The following is a 14,669-nucleotide window of genomic DNA, read 5'->3' on the forward strand; positions in this document are numbered from 1 at the left end:
CAACGTGGCCCAGCATGAAAACACAAGTAAGCTCCACACAGAACAATGTGAAAATGGGCCACAGACTAAGAGAAACTAAGGACAGCCACAGCTCAACAGTAGATAGATAGTTCCAAAGCTGTAGGAGGTGGAAGAACACGCTGAGCTCTTGGGAAAATGGAAGCAAAAGGGGAAAAAAAATGCTGGTAAGCCTGTGATAAATTAAAAAAGAACATAAGTGAAGAGGATTCTAGCCGCCTCTAGTGCCACTGAGAGCTTATTCATCAGACTGGTGGTGAGAGGGGAATGGCAGCCATACCTTAGGGCACTGGGCTCCAAAAGGGGAAAACTATTTTCCTAGGGAAGGTGTGTGCTGCTTCCTTCGGACACCTCCAGGAACAGGAATTTCGGGCAGCTCCATGCAAAAGCCAAAACCTGGTTTTAGGATCCAGCCTTCTATACAAAAGGAAGAACTAAGAATGGCTCAGATCCTGAATATAGCCTTTATTCTGGATGAAGCTGATGTGTACAGACCTGTCTCTTTAGGGGGCTCTGGCAGTATGTGTCCCAGACTCCTGGCAACCCCACATTTTGCAATGTAATGTGGGCCCAGAGACCTCGGCCAGTTGATCTGTCCTGATGCACTGCAGCTTTTTCCCTGAGAAGCACGTATCACACCCCTACTAGGTTAGGCTCTAGACTTAAAAGAGTAGTGGTAGGAAGCTGATCCTGGTACAGGAATAAAGACCAGACCAACCACAACTTTAAATCAGTTTATTGACACAAAAACACAACACACTTGCCTCCCTGGCACTCCCACCCCCCCTTACCCAATCTAGATCACTCCCTCTTCTTATCCCCTTAGAACAAGCTGTTTAGTGAAAACAGAAAAGGGCAGGCCACTTCTACACCCCCAGTCCCACCCCTAAGCCCTGTGGAGCAGGGTCTCAGGCACTACTCAGAACCTGTTAGAGAGGGAGGGTGGGCAGTTAGCACTATGCTCAGCCAGCCAGAGGCATCCAGTCCCTAAGAACAGATTCCCCCACAATCCCCAGGCCCTGAGCTGCTATTCTTCTTCCTCTCTGCTCTTTGTGACCCTAGGAAGGAGACACCTTAGGGCCTGGGCCTGCAGCCAGGAGCAAGAACTTCTGGCTTTGATTTGAGAACTGGAGTTTGGCTACTTTTTTTTAAGGCCCAGGCACCCCAAAAAAAGCCCTGGTGGTGGGAGTGAACTTCAATGCCCCTATTTAAAATGCACTGATAACATTAAACAGATTAAGCCAGCTTAACCAAATGCCAGAATAACAGTAAACTCTAAAGGAGGGGTCAGACCTGCTTTCACCAGGCCAGACACAGATGCACAGAGAAGCCCCAGTGGAGTGTCAAAAAAACAACTCAAGGACACTGCCCAGGGGCTGAAAAGCCTATACTCAGGAACCCTTGGGGTGACAGGAAGCAAGGAAAGAAAATACACAAGTCTTAAAAACCAAAAAAAAAAACCCCAACAGCAGGGTAACCAGAGCCTGACAGTGCTGCCCAACAGCCCTCCAGGCCTTGCCCCTGGACCCAGACAGTCCCTCCCCTTCTAGGCAATGTCCTCCCCTAGGCTAGATAGAGCACATCACACAGCGCAGTTTAAAAAGCTTCTAATGCCAGTTCATAAACATCTTCATTTACTATTGGTGATTACATGTGAATAATATGTTTATACTGTTCTTTATGGAAAACAATTTCAACAAGTCAACTCCAAGAACACAATAGGCAACCCTCACCCCGAGCCCCTCAGCGTCCTTTCCTAGACAGCAAGGAGCCCCCTCCTCTGTCCCAGGGCTACCTAACTTCCCCTCTTCCCCTACTGTGGCTCTTGGGCAAAGCATCCTCTATGACCGTTAGTCCTCATCGGACAAGTTCTGGTCCAGGGAATAAACCATGAACATCACATCTGGCCGAGAGGGGACACAGGGATGGCCTGGACGCACAATCTCAAAGCCCAAGAAGCTGAAGGTCTTCAGGAGTGGAGCTGCAGAAGATAAGAGTGTAAAAAGGATTCTGATAAGAAACAAGGGTAGGCTCAAATGGAGGGAAAACACAAGACAAAGATGGAATAAATAAGCACTAGGCCTTTACTAAGGGACTTATGGGCACTCCCACCCCCATGATTTCCCAGGGTTTGTATGGCAAGCTCAAGAGCCCCTCCCCCCACTGTCTGGGAGCCCCCTTTTCCCCTCCCCAGTTTCCCACTGTCTGGGCAGTAGGTCTCAGGTTGCTTTGACTCCTCACCTCTGTCTTCCCGGCCCTTCCTGAAGCAGATGAAGACGTAGTTCACTTTCATCTTCTCTTCAGCAAACTCTAGCAGTGCTAACAATCTGCAAGAAGTAAAAGAAAACCACTCAGGCCCACTACCACTTCTCTAGACTTCCCACCCACCCCAAAAAAAGGGCTTTCTGAGGCATACGGCCAGCATTATAAATAGGGAAGCTCCAGGAGGAAGGTTCTTACTTCAAGACCCCAGGAACCCTGAGTTTAGAAGGAAAAAAGTCACAATCCCAAAGAAAAATGTTATTGAATTATCTCTTCCTGGAATAGGGGTTCTTCATCTGAAATTAACACTAACCAACTTAATGCAGTTCACATAATAGTATGGGGCCTAGGAAGAGAACCCAGTTTTTCAGGGGTCTTCCAAAGTTGCCAAGTTTGATAATGACCACCTGCCACTGAGAGGGACTCTGGGCCCTAACACTGCCTAAAAGGATTTCCTCAAGAGGCTGGGGCCACTCAAGAGAACTCCGTCCTCAGGACTGTTTCTTACACACCTGGCTGCTAGGAGGGCCTTGCCCAATCCATCGAAATCCCACTGTTATCTCTCAGCTTCCCAGCCTTTTCAACTGCACCATTGTGTGGTGGCTCAAGGGGGATTTAATGTCTGCTGAGAAGAGTGAACCATGGGGCCATTAAATGACAGGGATTTGGTTAATGTGATAATTATCTGCTTTAATTATAACCTAGAGCAGGCCTGTTTTACTGGCTAAAAATAATAGGTTACAAAATGATATCTGCTTGGCAAGCCTAGAGCTAGGGGAGAAGGCAGACTCCCTACTCATCTGTTAGCCCCAGTAAGCACAGGCCCTTTTCTGGAATGGAACCTCCTTCCCTGTTTGCTCCTTCCCCTTCCCCAGCACTTGCTCCTTACCCTTCTTTGCTCCCATCAGCTAATAATCCATCTGGGATTTCTATAAACAGGCTCTGGCTGGACAGGACTGCATCCCAGGAAGAGACCTTCACTTCAGTGACCTCATACTGGAAGTGGACGATGTGAGGTTTTCCATCGTTCACAGGGAGGTCCTGGGTCACAGTGAGCTTCTCGTCCTGAGGAGATCAGATCAGAGGACCAGGTCACTACTACTTCTGGCCACGTCATAGGCTCCCTAACCTAGGTGGTGCTGGGAGTCCCGTTGGGCCAGTCTCAGGGTAGCATGGGATGAAGGGCATGCTGAAAATGTAGAACTGCATGCAGGCTAAATGGAGCCATCACTCATCAGGCACCAAGACCAGTTGATGTCGGCTAAAAACCAGCGTGATGGGAAGGGAAATATTTACCAAGTGTCCACTACGTGCCATGTACTGTGCAAGATGCTTTCCCATTTTCCAATCACCAAAACAAGCACTTGAGGTAGGCATTAATATCCTCATTTTAAATCTAAGGTATTAGGGGCCCAGAACAATTAAGCAACTGACCCAAGGTTCCACAGATAATAAATGGCAGAGTTGAAATTCAAACCAGGTCTCCCTGACTCAAAGCTTGCTTCCAGGGGGACTGCAGAGTCCATGTTGTCTCCCCTGGGCACAATCTCAAGAGACCAGAACTCAGCCACCCTGCTACCCTTCAACGGCAGTCTTAGGGAGAAGTTAAACCATCTTCTGGGCCTCAATCAGAGATTAAAAGGCAGCAAAGGGCTGGCTGCCCACCCCAGCACAGATCACTCTCAGGGTAGATTCCCAGGGTTCTCTCAAGTTCCTGGGCTGTGCCCTATGCTGCCAGGGTGATAGGTGATTGAGATGCAAGGCCACCTTCTCCTTACCACCCACCTCCACACCACCCCACCCGACCCCCATCAGGCTGGTCAGGGAGAGAAATCAGAATGCCCAAGGGTCAAGGACAATGGGAAAACTGTTCCTCCTGGCCCTTGGTATTTCTCAAGAGAAACTCAGGAGCAGCACCAGAAAGAGTTCTCGCACCCCTCCCATCCACCATTCTCCCTCCCACTCAGGACCCTAACGTGCTGACCACCAAGCTAAGAAGATGGCAGAGTGTTTGCTTGGTGCTGATAGCTTCCTTCTAGTTCTCACCAAAAGCTATATAGCAGCCTCAGTTGAAAGAGTCCTTCCCAATCCCCCTACTGGCCTTGCCTAAGAGAAAACTAAAGAAAGTGATTACTGCCCTTAAGCAGCAGCTCAGTGGAGTCTGAGAATGCTCTGCTCCAAGCCTTCCACCCCTGAGTCCTCCTTACCTTATATATTAGAGCTGAGAGAGAAGGATCCCTGCTGCCCCCTCGCCCACCGGGGATCTTCGACAGTGGGTGAGGGGCATCAGGAGCACCACAGAGGCCCCGGAACAATGTGCCTGCAGCACTGGAGCTGGGGACAGTTACTCAAAGGCAAAATACTACTGCAAGAGACAGAGAAGGTGAGACAGTAAACACGAAGACCTGAAGATTTAACTCAGCATCCCACCCCAACCCCTAAACAAGTGCTCCAAGGCTATACCACTGCCCCAGTCCTTTCAGCTTCAACTTTCAGAACTACTACTGCTCTCTTAAAGGGCGGGAACCCACCATCCTACAGGGAGTAGGGAGTCCCAGAAGGCTAAGGGAGTCCAGCTGGATATGTCTCACCAGAGGAGCACCTGTCAAACATCAAACAAATCTCTATGGTGCTGGCAGACCTTGGCAGGAACCAGATCCTGGTCTGCCTGCTAGGCCTAGAGCCCTGTACCCTCCACCAACACCTTTCTTACCCCAACAGTGCCTCAACACCTACATGGCTGAACGGCAAAGCCTATACAATCATTTCAGGCTGGAGAGGCATATGGGCCTCAGGAAGTCACATGGGCTGGGTACCTAGTCCCTGAGGAACTCCCAAGTCCACTTTTCCAATGATGGCCTCCTCCCTGATCTAAACAAAGTAACTGGACAAGAAATCACTTACCCAGATCCCTCTAGAGTCAAGAACTGAATTAAATCCAGGGATTTGGCTCCCAGAGAGGAGGTGCACTACAGTACAGAGTATTATGGTATCTGAGTTTGTCCATGGTGTGCCACCAAATGCTGGGCTTCCTTGCCCTTCTTTGCTAGAATATGACCTGGGCCTGGGAGTTCAGGTAATACTGATATGATCAGAAAGGACACTCAGGGGCGTGTGTACTGGGGGGGTTGGGGCTTTGCTGGGAGGAGGTATGCATGCTGGGACCTGAGTAAGGAAGCCAATCATCAGATGGATCACAGACGATGAAAGGGTCCTAAAGGAGCTCCCTGTCACCTCCAGGTGTGTGCCCTTACTGCCACTATGACTTTTAGGTGGGTGGACCCAAGAGGGCTCTAAATCTGCTCCACTGCTTTCTTGAATCCGATATGGTGGTTCCTTAGGCCGAGACATAGTTCACTCCACAGGCCAACAGCAAGTGAAACAGAGAAGAGGTAAATTGTCTGTGCATGTACACAATGACTCAGCAAAAGGCCTGTCCCACAGCCCCAACACACCAGCCTCGGGGCAGCTGGAATGCAATGGATAACATATATGGGAGGGTGGTGCACTGATGTGCTGGAGCCAGCTCATATGACAGCACGTCTCTTCCCAACTATGTGTTTAGTGATGTCACGTTGGTAGCTTCAGTAAGCCACAGGGTAGCCTTTACACCACAGAAATCAGCAAATGCTACAAATCAAGGCTTTTTCTCCTGAAAACTAGTTGTAAAATGATGCGAGCCACCATTCTTCACACTGTCCTTTGCTTTATATGATATGGCATGCCAGATTAGAGTTCTTCACTAGGCTCAGAGTCAAAGAACTGAACTCACACCTAACATGGCAATGGTACAATAACCAAAGGGGCAGCCCACTAAGACCCTCAGTACTAAGAGACCTGTATGAGCATTCCAGCTGAGATAGGAAGCCCAAACCCATCACTGCTCTTGCTCGGCTCCTCTTTCTCTCAAGAATTTCAACCAGGGGCCTGAAATTACACTTGGAAATTTCACTGGGAGATGGAGTTCCCAGAGCAGTGTCAGTAGACCTGGAACAGCATCAGCACCTGAGAGTAATAACCACATGCACCACCTCCTGCCTCCTCTGGAAAGCCTCAGGGCATCCTCAACCCGCGCCTCCCCCACCCCCGCCCAGCACACTCAGCCTCACCAACTGCTACTAGCACAAGAGGCATGACAGAGGACTACGCTGACTGTTTTCAAAGATGGGACTTATCTTCTAGGGAGGGACAATGAGCTGTTATCATCCCCCTTCCAATGTGTTAAGGGATAGAATAGTGTCCAGGCCGGAAAAAAATAAGACAAGGGTGGAGGTTTCCCCAAGCAAAGGCACACACATGCCCCATACGATATGATTCCCTCCCCATTCCCTAGTGACCACTTCAGGCCTCTGTTGAGGTTCCTGCTGGAGCACCAGGAAGGCTGGGCCACTGGAGAAAGCTGGCTTGCTTGTATTGGTCAGTGGAACTAGCCAAAGACTGAGCAAACCTCTGGGGTAGATAGATGAGATGCAGCCTTGTATACTAGGAGAATTGTGGGTTCACAAAACACCAGATCACCAAAGCTCTTGTAGTTCTAGACTTCTGGTGCTAACTCACTTAACTTCAGACTCCTACTTCCTGAGAAATGATTCCTCAACAGTCTTCTGATGGGAGAGCTACATTCAACTCCTGACCTGCATATCAACCACTATCTTGATTCTAAGCTAATTTTTGCTTGGAAATGGCAGAAACAATGGGGCCAACCCACCGAAAAGATCAGACTAAGGTGGGTTTTCTTTTTTTTAGGTCCAGAATCCCCTTTGTCTTCCTAGAAATAATCCCTAGAGCCTGCCCTATGTCTAGCACTAATCTACAAGCTCCTGATATTTCTGGTGTCCTGATCTCGCTCCCCTTCAAATAAATGCAAGAAGTCTATTCCATGGTAACAAATCATTTACTTTCCTACTCTCACACACAAGGATCCTGGAAACTCTTTCCTCCTCCCCCTCAAAGTCTGCACGAAAAAGAAAGTGTGTGTGTGAGTAGGGGGAGAAGAGTGTTTCAGGCCCCCACCTTGGGATCCAGTTCCAGCTCCCTAAGAGAAACAGCTGGCGTTTGGGATAAGCTTGGTTGATAGTAGATCACAATCCATAATTATCTTCATCATCCATCATAATGGATCTGTTTTTAGTTACTTGCTCTGAATGGAAAATTGCTTCTTTCAAAAAACCTAACTGTTATTTCTGAAGTGAGAAAGGAAGGGTACATATATGTGGTGGTTAAAGAAATTAAGGGGCATGAAATTGCCTGGCAATGGCTTTCTCTTCTTGTATTGGTTTTAGTGTTCACAATGGTATTATAGCAACAGTGAACAGTGAATACTAGAGGAAGTGGCTTCTAAACCCAAGTCTTCCTGTCACAAGATCCAAACCAGGTTAGGTTTCATATTCGGTTCAGTGTGTTTCTATGGGCTCCAATGCCGAGCTTTTTCCATTCCTGCTCACTCTCCACTGGGGGGCAGGATGGTTTAATCTTTACCACCAAAAGGATGATTTAAGAAGCTCAGTCTAGAGGCTGAAAAGATCAGGCTGATTAAGGAGAATCAAACATATCCGACTAAACCCAAACATCCAGCTAGGCTGGTCCTGCTTTCACAAGAGAAGAAAGAAATACACCATGCTGGCAATGAGGGTATCCAAGTTAATTCGGAAGAGAGATGGGAGATTAGAACTGATCTGTTAGTGCCTTTTCTCAGTTGTTATCAGACATGCCCTTGGAAACACTCCTCAGGATACATATGAGTGCCACCAACATATCACATCCTGCTGCCTCTAATTTACAGCATTCTGTGAAACTTGTCTGAAATGTCCTTAAGCAGTTATAATTTCATACACTGGCTCCAGACAGGCAGTGTACGCAGCAGATGTATTCCTGGGGAATGTTACCAGTAAATCAAATTTTTATAATTCAAATCCTGTTTTTAAATCTCTAGGGAGCTTACTATTTAAAGGAAGTAACCTCAAATCTCTTGATAAAGGATCTCCTGTTAAAGAATCACTTCCAGTTGACTCTATGTCAGTTCTGATTTTTATATTTAGTTTGCTCAAAACAGGGTATATAGCCTGCTACATAGAGATTTAATATAAAAGTAATTCTGTGGCTAACTTGCATTCAGCTACATTTAACAAATACTTGAATTCATAGTCTCCTTGATATACTTTAATCATGTTTCACTTTAATCAGTTGCCTGACCTTGTTCAAGTCTGCACCCTTTCTCTCTGGTTTCCATTACCTGGTTAGAGGAGAGCCTTAGTCTTACCTAGCTTGTGTCATCAAGTGAAAAGACATAAAAACCACATTCCCAAGCATTCTACCTCATCCCCCTTTTCCTTTTCTTTTTTTTTTTTTTTTGTGAGGAAGATCGGCCCTGAGCTAACATCTGCCAATCCTCCTCTTGCTGAGGAAGACTGGCCCTGGGCTAACATCGTGCCCATCTTCCTCCACTTTATATGGGACACCACCACAGCATGGCTTGACAAGTGGTGCATCAGTGCGTGCCCGGGATCCGAACCGGTGAACCCCGGGCCACCAGAGCGGAGCGTGTGCACTTAACCGCTTGCGCCACCAGGCCGGCCCCTCATCTCTTTTTCAACCCCTGCTGACCCATTCCTGTCTCAGGCCCTGCCTCATACAACACTCTCTAGGCTGCTCTGACTTCCCTCACATAAGCTGCTTTTACTGAGACTAGGAAGGTCTCTGATGACTAATCCCTATGCAAAGAGGGACCAATCCAGGGCTGCCATCACACTTAGCTAAAAATGAAATAAGAAGAAAGGTGGGAGGTGATGGCCACCTCCAGTCTAGTGTGACCATAGAGGCTGATTTCCAGCTACCAATTCCCTTCCCATACGAGAAAGCGGCCCTGGTCAGATGCCAGGTATAAGTCATTTCACTAGGACTGTTCTGTGTGCCAAAGGGAGTCTACTTGCTAAGCACGATTATAAGGAAAATGACATCACCACTCTGAATCACAGACTGAAAGCAAAACTGGGTTTTGGTTGATTCTCCACAAGAAACACACTTAACGGTGGCAGCTAGAATATCTGTGCCTCTGAGGTTTGCTTATTACACAGCTGATATTGGTACATCTTCTGCCAAAGGTAAGCACAACCACATATGCTACCAGAGGTGGGTGGATAGCTAGGTCATTATGCTTTAAAATAAGACCTTAATTTTACATTTTAAGTACCTCAATCTAGTTTTTATAGTAAGCTCATCACTCAGTTCCAGCCTCTCTTCCCAGGGTAGAATTACTTCATTGTTTATATAGTATCAAAGGCCTAGGAAATTTTCATAAGGCTTATCTTGTACAAAGCCTTTTAATTCTTCTGTTGCTAAAAGGAAACTACCTGTTTTGTTCACTTCGAGTAACAAAATTCTTGCTCACCTACTTGGCCATTTCTGGTCTATAGCTTTCAATGAGGCTTCACAGCCTTCCAAATCATGGCACCAACTTGAATCAACACTGCATACTGTTTCAAAAAGGGATGAATTACTCATTTTTTTTCCTAGAGATGCACATATGTAACATCCCTCTACTCCATTCCTCAGTCCCCTTTTTTAAATTTCTGAGCAGCTCTGAGGCTAAATTTGGATTTCTTGGCAGAGTGAGGAATTACTATTATTAGTCCACGCTGCTTTCCGAAGCATACCTCCAGTTTGGGGGGATTCTTGACTATAGTAGGAGTCTCTTTCTCTCTGTGGGATGACCTTGAAGGCACATCATAGGAAAACTTGCTCTCCCTACCACCCCACCCCCAACAAGCCATAGTGCCAATAAATAAGGAATAACCAAAACCAAATTCTTTGGGAGAGAGACAGAAATTCCATTATTCAGGGAACCATTCAGTGAAGATGCTCAGGGTGGCTCTGATGTGCTCTTGTGCCCTGCCCATCCCCCAGAAAAAGCACCTGTAGAACCAAATGCTTTTCCTCACAGCCCATCAGACACAAACTGATTATAATATGGATATCAAGCCAGGGTGAGCTCTTCCCCACATACAGTACCGTCACGAGCTACTAAGCAAGCCCTAGACTGAGACTGTCCTCCTCCCCCAACAAATCCAGGGAAAGAAAAATCATTGATTTCCTTGGATTTAAACCTCATGTTCAAAAACCATAATAAAAATGCTTGTACTGGCGTCCCCTTCCCTCCCCTACCACGGGAATTTTGACATTTTGGAGGTGCTAATCAGAATGAAACTGGAAAGGAAGAGCCTTGTTTTCAAAACATACTGTGTTGCTCCTCTGCAACTATTTCTTCCAGGAAACCAAGCCTCCACCTCTAGAGTATTTGACTGGAGCCATGGAAGCTGGAAAGCCCATCCCCCACCCAAAGGGAGCTAAACTCCTAGCCAGCTACCCCCTCGGCAGATACAAAACACCAAGAACTCTGACTGGGAAGAATATCCGGCTCCTATCCGGATCCCTAGTTAGAGCTCCAAGAGGATTCCTTTTAAAACCTTAGGGGCAGGCCAGAGGAGGCTGGGAAACATGCTATGGAAACAGGATTGCCATAACTCAAAGAAACCAGACACTGCACACAACACCCCACCCCCAGGCCAAAGTGGAGGAGCCTGATCCAAGTCCTTGCTACTGCCCAGGCCCTGGCAGGCAGCTGGCTCCTCCCTCCACCTGCCTTTCATACAGCCAAACCCCTCAAATTACCAGCACACTAAGCAAGGGCCCTGGAGACAAGCAAGCCTGTTTTGCCACTTAGGAATCTGGACGGAATCTTCAAGTTAAGCGCACCCAACCCCCTCTTTTTACATGTAAGCACACTGGCTAAGCTAGAACCAGAACTCAGGTCTCTCAACCTTGCAGGCGGTGAAGACCCTTATGTTTTGGTCCCAAGTGCTCAGGGCTCAGCGGGCAAAGGATTTAGCACCCAGACCAGTTCAGTCTGGAGGACTCCAGGAAATGCCTGCTGAGACCACACCACCTTCCGAACGCCACTGAGGAAACAAAAACATAAGTAATAGGAAAGAAAATCCATCTCACATACCCCTTTCATGGGTTTTCCTGTAGGTTCCTCTGCTTCCCTCCACCCCTGCACTTCATCCTGCGCTTTCTCCTACCTGTTGTCTACCCTCAGCACACACAGCCTTCCTTATCACAAGTAACAGCTTTTGCATCTAGCACCATCCAAGTATACATCCACCTCCACCTCCTCAGCTCCAGAGGGGCTGGGTTAGAGAAGATGGAATAAAAGAGGGGACTGCAAAGGGAAATGGACATGGAGAGTCTCAGAAAAGGAAAATATAACAACAGAATGGGACTGTAGGTAAAGAGGGCTTGGCAGGTAGGGATAATGGGTCAAAGAGAACCATAACAAAACAGGAAATAAGGAGTGAATTTTCTTTCTGCATGTAGGGAAGAAATGGGAGTGTGGGAGCTACATAAGAGTCGGAGAACTAAGGGAAGAAAATGGCTAATAGCTGCGAACTGCGTAACTCGATGTAGGAAAATTTAAGAGGCTGTTGCGGGTATCTTGGGTATTTTTGGACAGTACCTAGGAGAGAAAGGCTAAGAAATCCCTGAAGAAAAAGCCCTTTTCAGCAGAGTAAAGGCTGATACCCACTAAAGTATATGATAGGAAGGGTCTTCTGGGCGGTTAGGGGGAAGGGGAGGCAGTGTTTCTCAACCCTGTCTGCACATTAGAAAGAATTACCCAGGGAGCTTTAAAAATATATACCAATAACCAGGCCCCACCCTAGGCCAATTACACCAGATCTCTGAAGGTGGGGTACAGGGACTGATTTTTCAAATGTGCAGCCAGGGTTGAGAAACACTGAGATACAAGAAAAGCTGAAAACCCAGCTGGAATATTTAAGGATGGTGTTGCTAAAGGACTTGGAAATGGCAAGTTAGAGATCATTTTTGTGAGAAGGGAACCTGAGTCTGAGACGAACCTTAAGTGGTAGTTAGAGCCCTATGTGAAGAAAAGCAATAAAGAAGGCTATGTTTGTAAGAGGAACTAAAGTCTAGTTTTGGACAGACCATGGCACAATTTAAGGAAGATGTGCAGGGAATCAATCTACTTGCAAAACGAGGCCCAAGTGAGGGCCAGAGGCCATAAGGCCAAATCTGGGGACAAAGAGTCTGGTGTGGGGAACTAATGAGCTTCAGACTCATTTTGGCAGGGGCAGCAACAAGTCTAGGGAAAAAATGAGGAAGAGAATTAGACCCAAATTGTAAATGGAAGCCATTCTGATATATAAGAAACAATTGGGGTAAAAGATTGTGGGGAATCAGGAAATTATGAAACAGTTTCAAAGAAGCACTTGGGGCAGAAATATGGGATATGTTTGAGGGAGAGATGGATGACAAGGGCTGCCTTGGAGAAAAAGAGGAGAGGTGAAGAGAGGAAAATTGAAATGATGAATTCTGCCTAGTTTGGCCAGTGGGAAGTATATGTGATGCAAGTTTAGAAAACCACTGGTGCTCAGTTTCAGAAAGGTGTGCAGCCTTTCTGTCCAATTAATAGGGGAAGGCTGGGGTCATATTTTGAGGGAGGAAACTTGCAAAGGCCCAGTGTCCAGAGTATGGGGTCTGACTTGAAGGCACCAGAGGTACAGGGAAAGGGGGTAGGCCTTCAGTAGAAGCAGGGTGGGCTGAGTTCTGTGATCTAATAATCTAAAGACAGGGTTCAGTTAAGATGAAAGGATTAAGAGTAAAGATGAGTTTCAGTTGAGAGAAAGTGTTTAAAGGGTAGGAGTGTTTAGAAGAGTGTTGGGGGGAACTCCATTATGGAAATAGGACAGAGGATGGGAATCAAGTCCACAATGTTTGAGAAATAAAAGGAATGAGGTTGGGAGACAGGGAAAATGGGGCCTAACCGGAAAAGGGGTGTCAAGGGAGGAGGGGAGGGAAAAGATGAAGCTAGACTGCGGGACCAAGGGGAGAGCTGGGCATCATTGTAAAGACTTATTAGGCCTGAGGAGAGGGGGGGAGGGTGATGGGTGGGGGTAAAGGGTACAATTAAGAACTGACGGATGGAGCCTGACTTGGGGGGGAGGGGGCGGCAGTGATAAGAGAAGGGTCTGGTTAGAGGGTGCAATTCGAATTAGGGAAGGGATTCAAAGAGATGGGTTAAGTGACTTAAAAGGGGAGGAAGACCGATTTGGGGAAGATGGGAAACAATCTGGAGAGCCTGGATGAGTAAAAAAGCCCAGTTTGGGGAATGGGGCACCGTTCGGCGGGGCCGAAGGCAAATGGGGACTTGACTGGACGCCTGGATCCGGGTTTGTGCGGGCTTTACCGGAGGAGGAGGCCCGGATGAGGGGGATGGGCCGGGCTGGAGGGAAGGGGCTAAAGGACGGAAGGAGGCCCCGTTGCGGGGCTGGGGCTCAGACTGGGGGGCTGAAGTGGAGAAGGGACCCAGTGGGAGGCAGATGGGGCCCCGTTGGGCGGGCGGGGACCCGCTGGGTGGTGGGGGAGGAGGCCTTCTGAAGCAGATGACCGGGGGATGGGGGCGGGGAGCCTGGGCCGGGCCGTTACCTGTCCTGGGTGTTTATCATCCTCGGCGGCTCTGCTCAGGGTGGGAGGAGGCGGCGCAGGGAGTGGGTAGGTGGATGAGTGGGTGGGTGTAGGGTCGCGCGCGCGCGGGGCCGATCTCTGCGGGCTAAGTCCCTGTCAGGCCGCGGGCCCAGAGCCCTCCTCCTGCCTCAGCGAGCGCCTGCCTCCAACTGACCCTCCCCGGCCGCCGCCGACGCCACCGCAACCGCCCCGCCCCCCGAGTGCCTTATCTGCATAGCCCCACCCCAGCGCCGCGCGGTGTCCTGGGAAACTGGGGCCCACAACAAAGGGCAAAACACCTCCCCACGGCCCCGCCTCCGCGCAGGCGCACTAGGGGCCGGTAGTGGCGGTAGGGAGGACCGGGCAGAAGCCGGATGTGGAGCGGTGAACGGGTAAAAGTGCTCGTTGCCGTGGCTTGAAGGCCCGGGAGATGCTTTGTATTTCAAGTAATGTTTTCTGAGCATTGACCTAACGTAGTCTTCATCCCTACTCCTTGTTTGTGAGGAGCCGAGCAGGGCTGTGTCGTTTGTAGGCCCTGGGAGGATATTTTATTAAACAAAACAAATCTAAGGGGACTACACACATATTAGCTCCGTTTCCAGATGAGCCCAGGCCCACAGATCTCAGCTACCTCAGCTTATAATGCAGATCAATAACTTCAGCTGTCAGCTGTGATCAACAGTCTCTGCACCTTGAAGACATCTCAGACCAGTGGTCACAGCCTGACACTGGCTGGTGGTCATCTGAAGCCAAATCTCTGTGGGTCGGGATCACAGTCACCTGACGGCAGTGATGGAAAGTACCATCACCAACTTGTTCACAGTCACTTTAGATCACAATCATGGAGTCACCTCTGTTCACTAACCCTGCTG

At 48.4% G+C, this 14,669-nt stretch overlaps 1 protein-coding gene across 1 annotated transcript; it reads right to left on the reverse strand.

Moving 5' to 3' along the window:
- Positions 1–477: 477 nt before the first annotated feature.
- On the reverse strand, positions 478–14,014 carry OAZ2 (ornithine decarboxylase antizyme 2). Its single transcript, NM_001290032.1, is given in 5 exon segments — positions 478–1,999; positions 2,260–2,345; positions 3,170–3,345; positions 4,488–4,645; positions 13,780–14,014. Coding segments are annotated over 5 exon segments (570 nt in total). The 5' UTR covers positions 13,800–14,014; the 3' UTR covers positions 478–1,868.
- Positions 14,015–14,669: the final 655 nt, after the last annotated feature.

This window comes from Ceratotherium simum, chromosome 3 (assembly GCF_057802395.1).
Source record: "Ceratotherium simum simum isolate JZ-2026a chromosome 3, ASM5780239v1, whole genome shotgun sequence".
NCBI classification, from domain to species: Eukaryota; Metazoa; Chordata; class Mammalia; order Perissodactyla; family Rhinocerotidae; genus Ceratotherium; species Ceratotherium simum.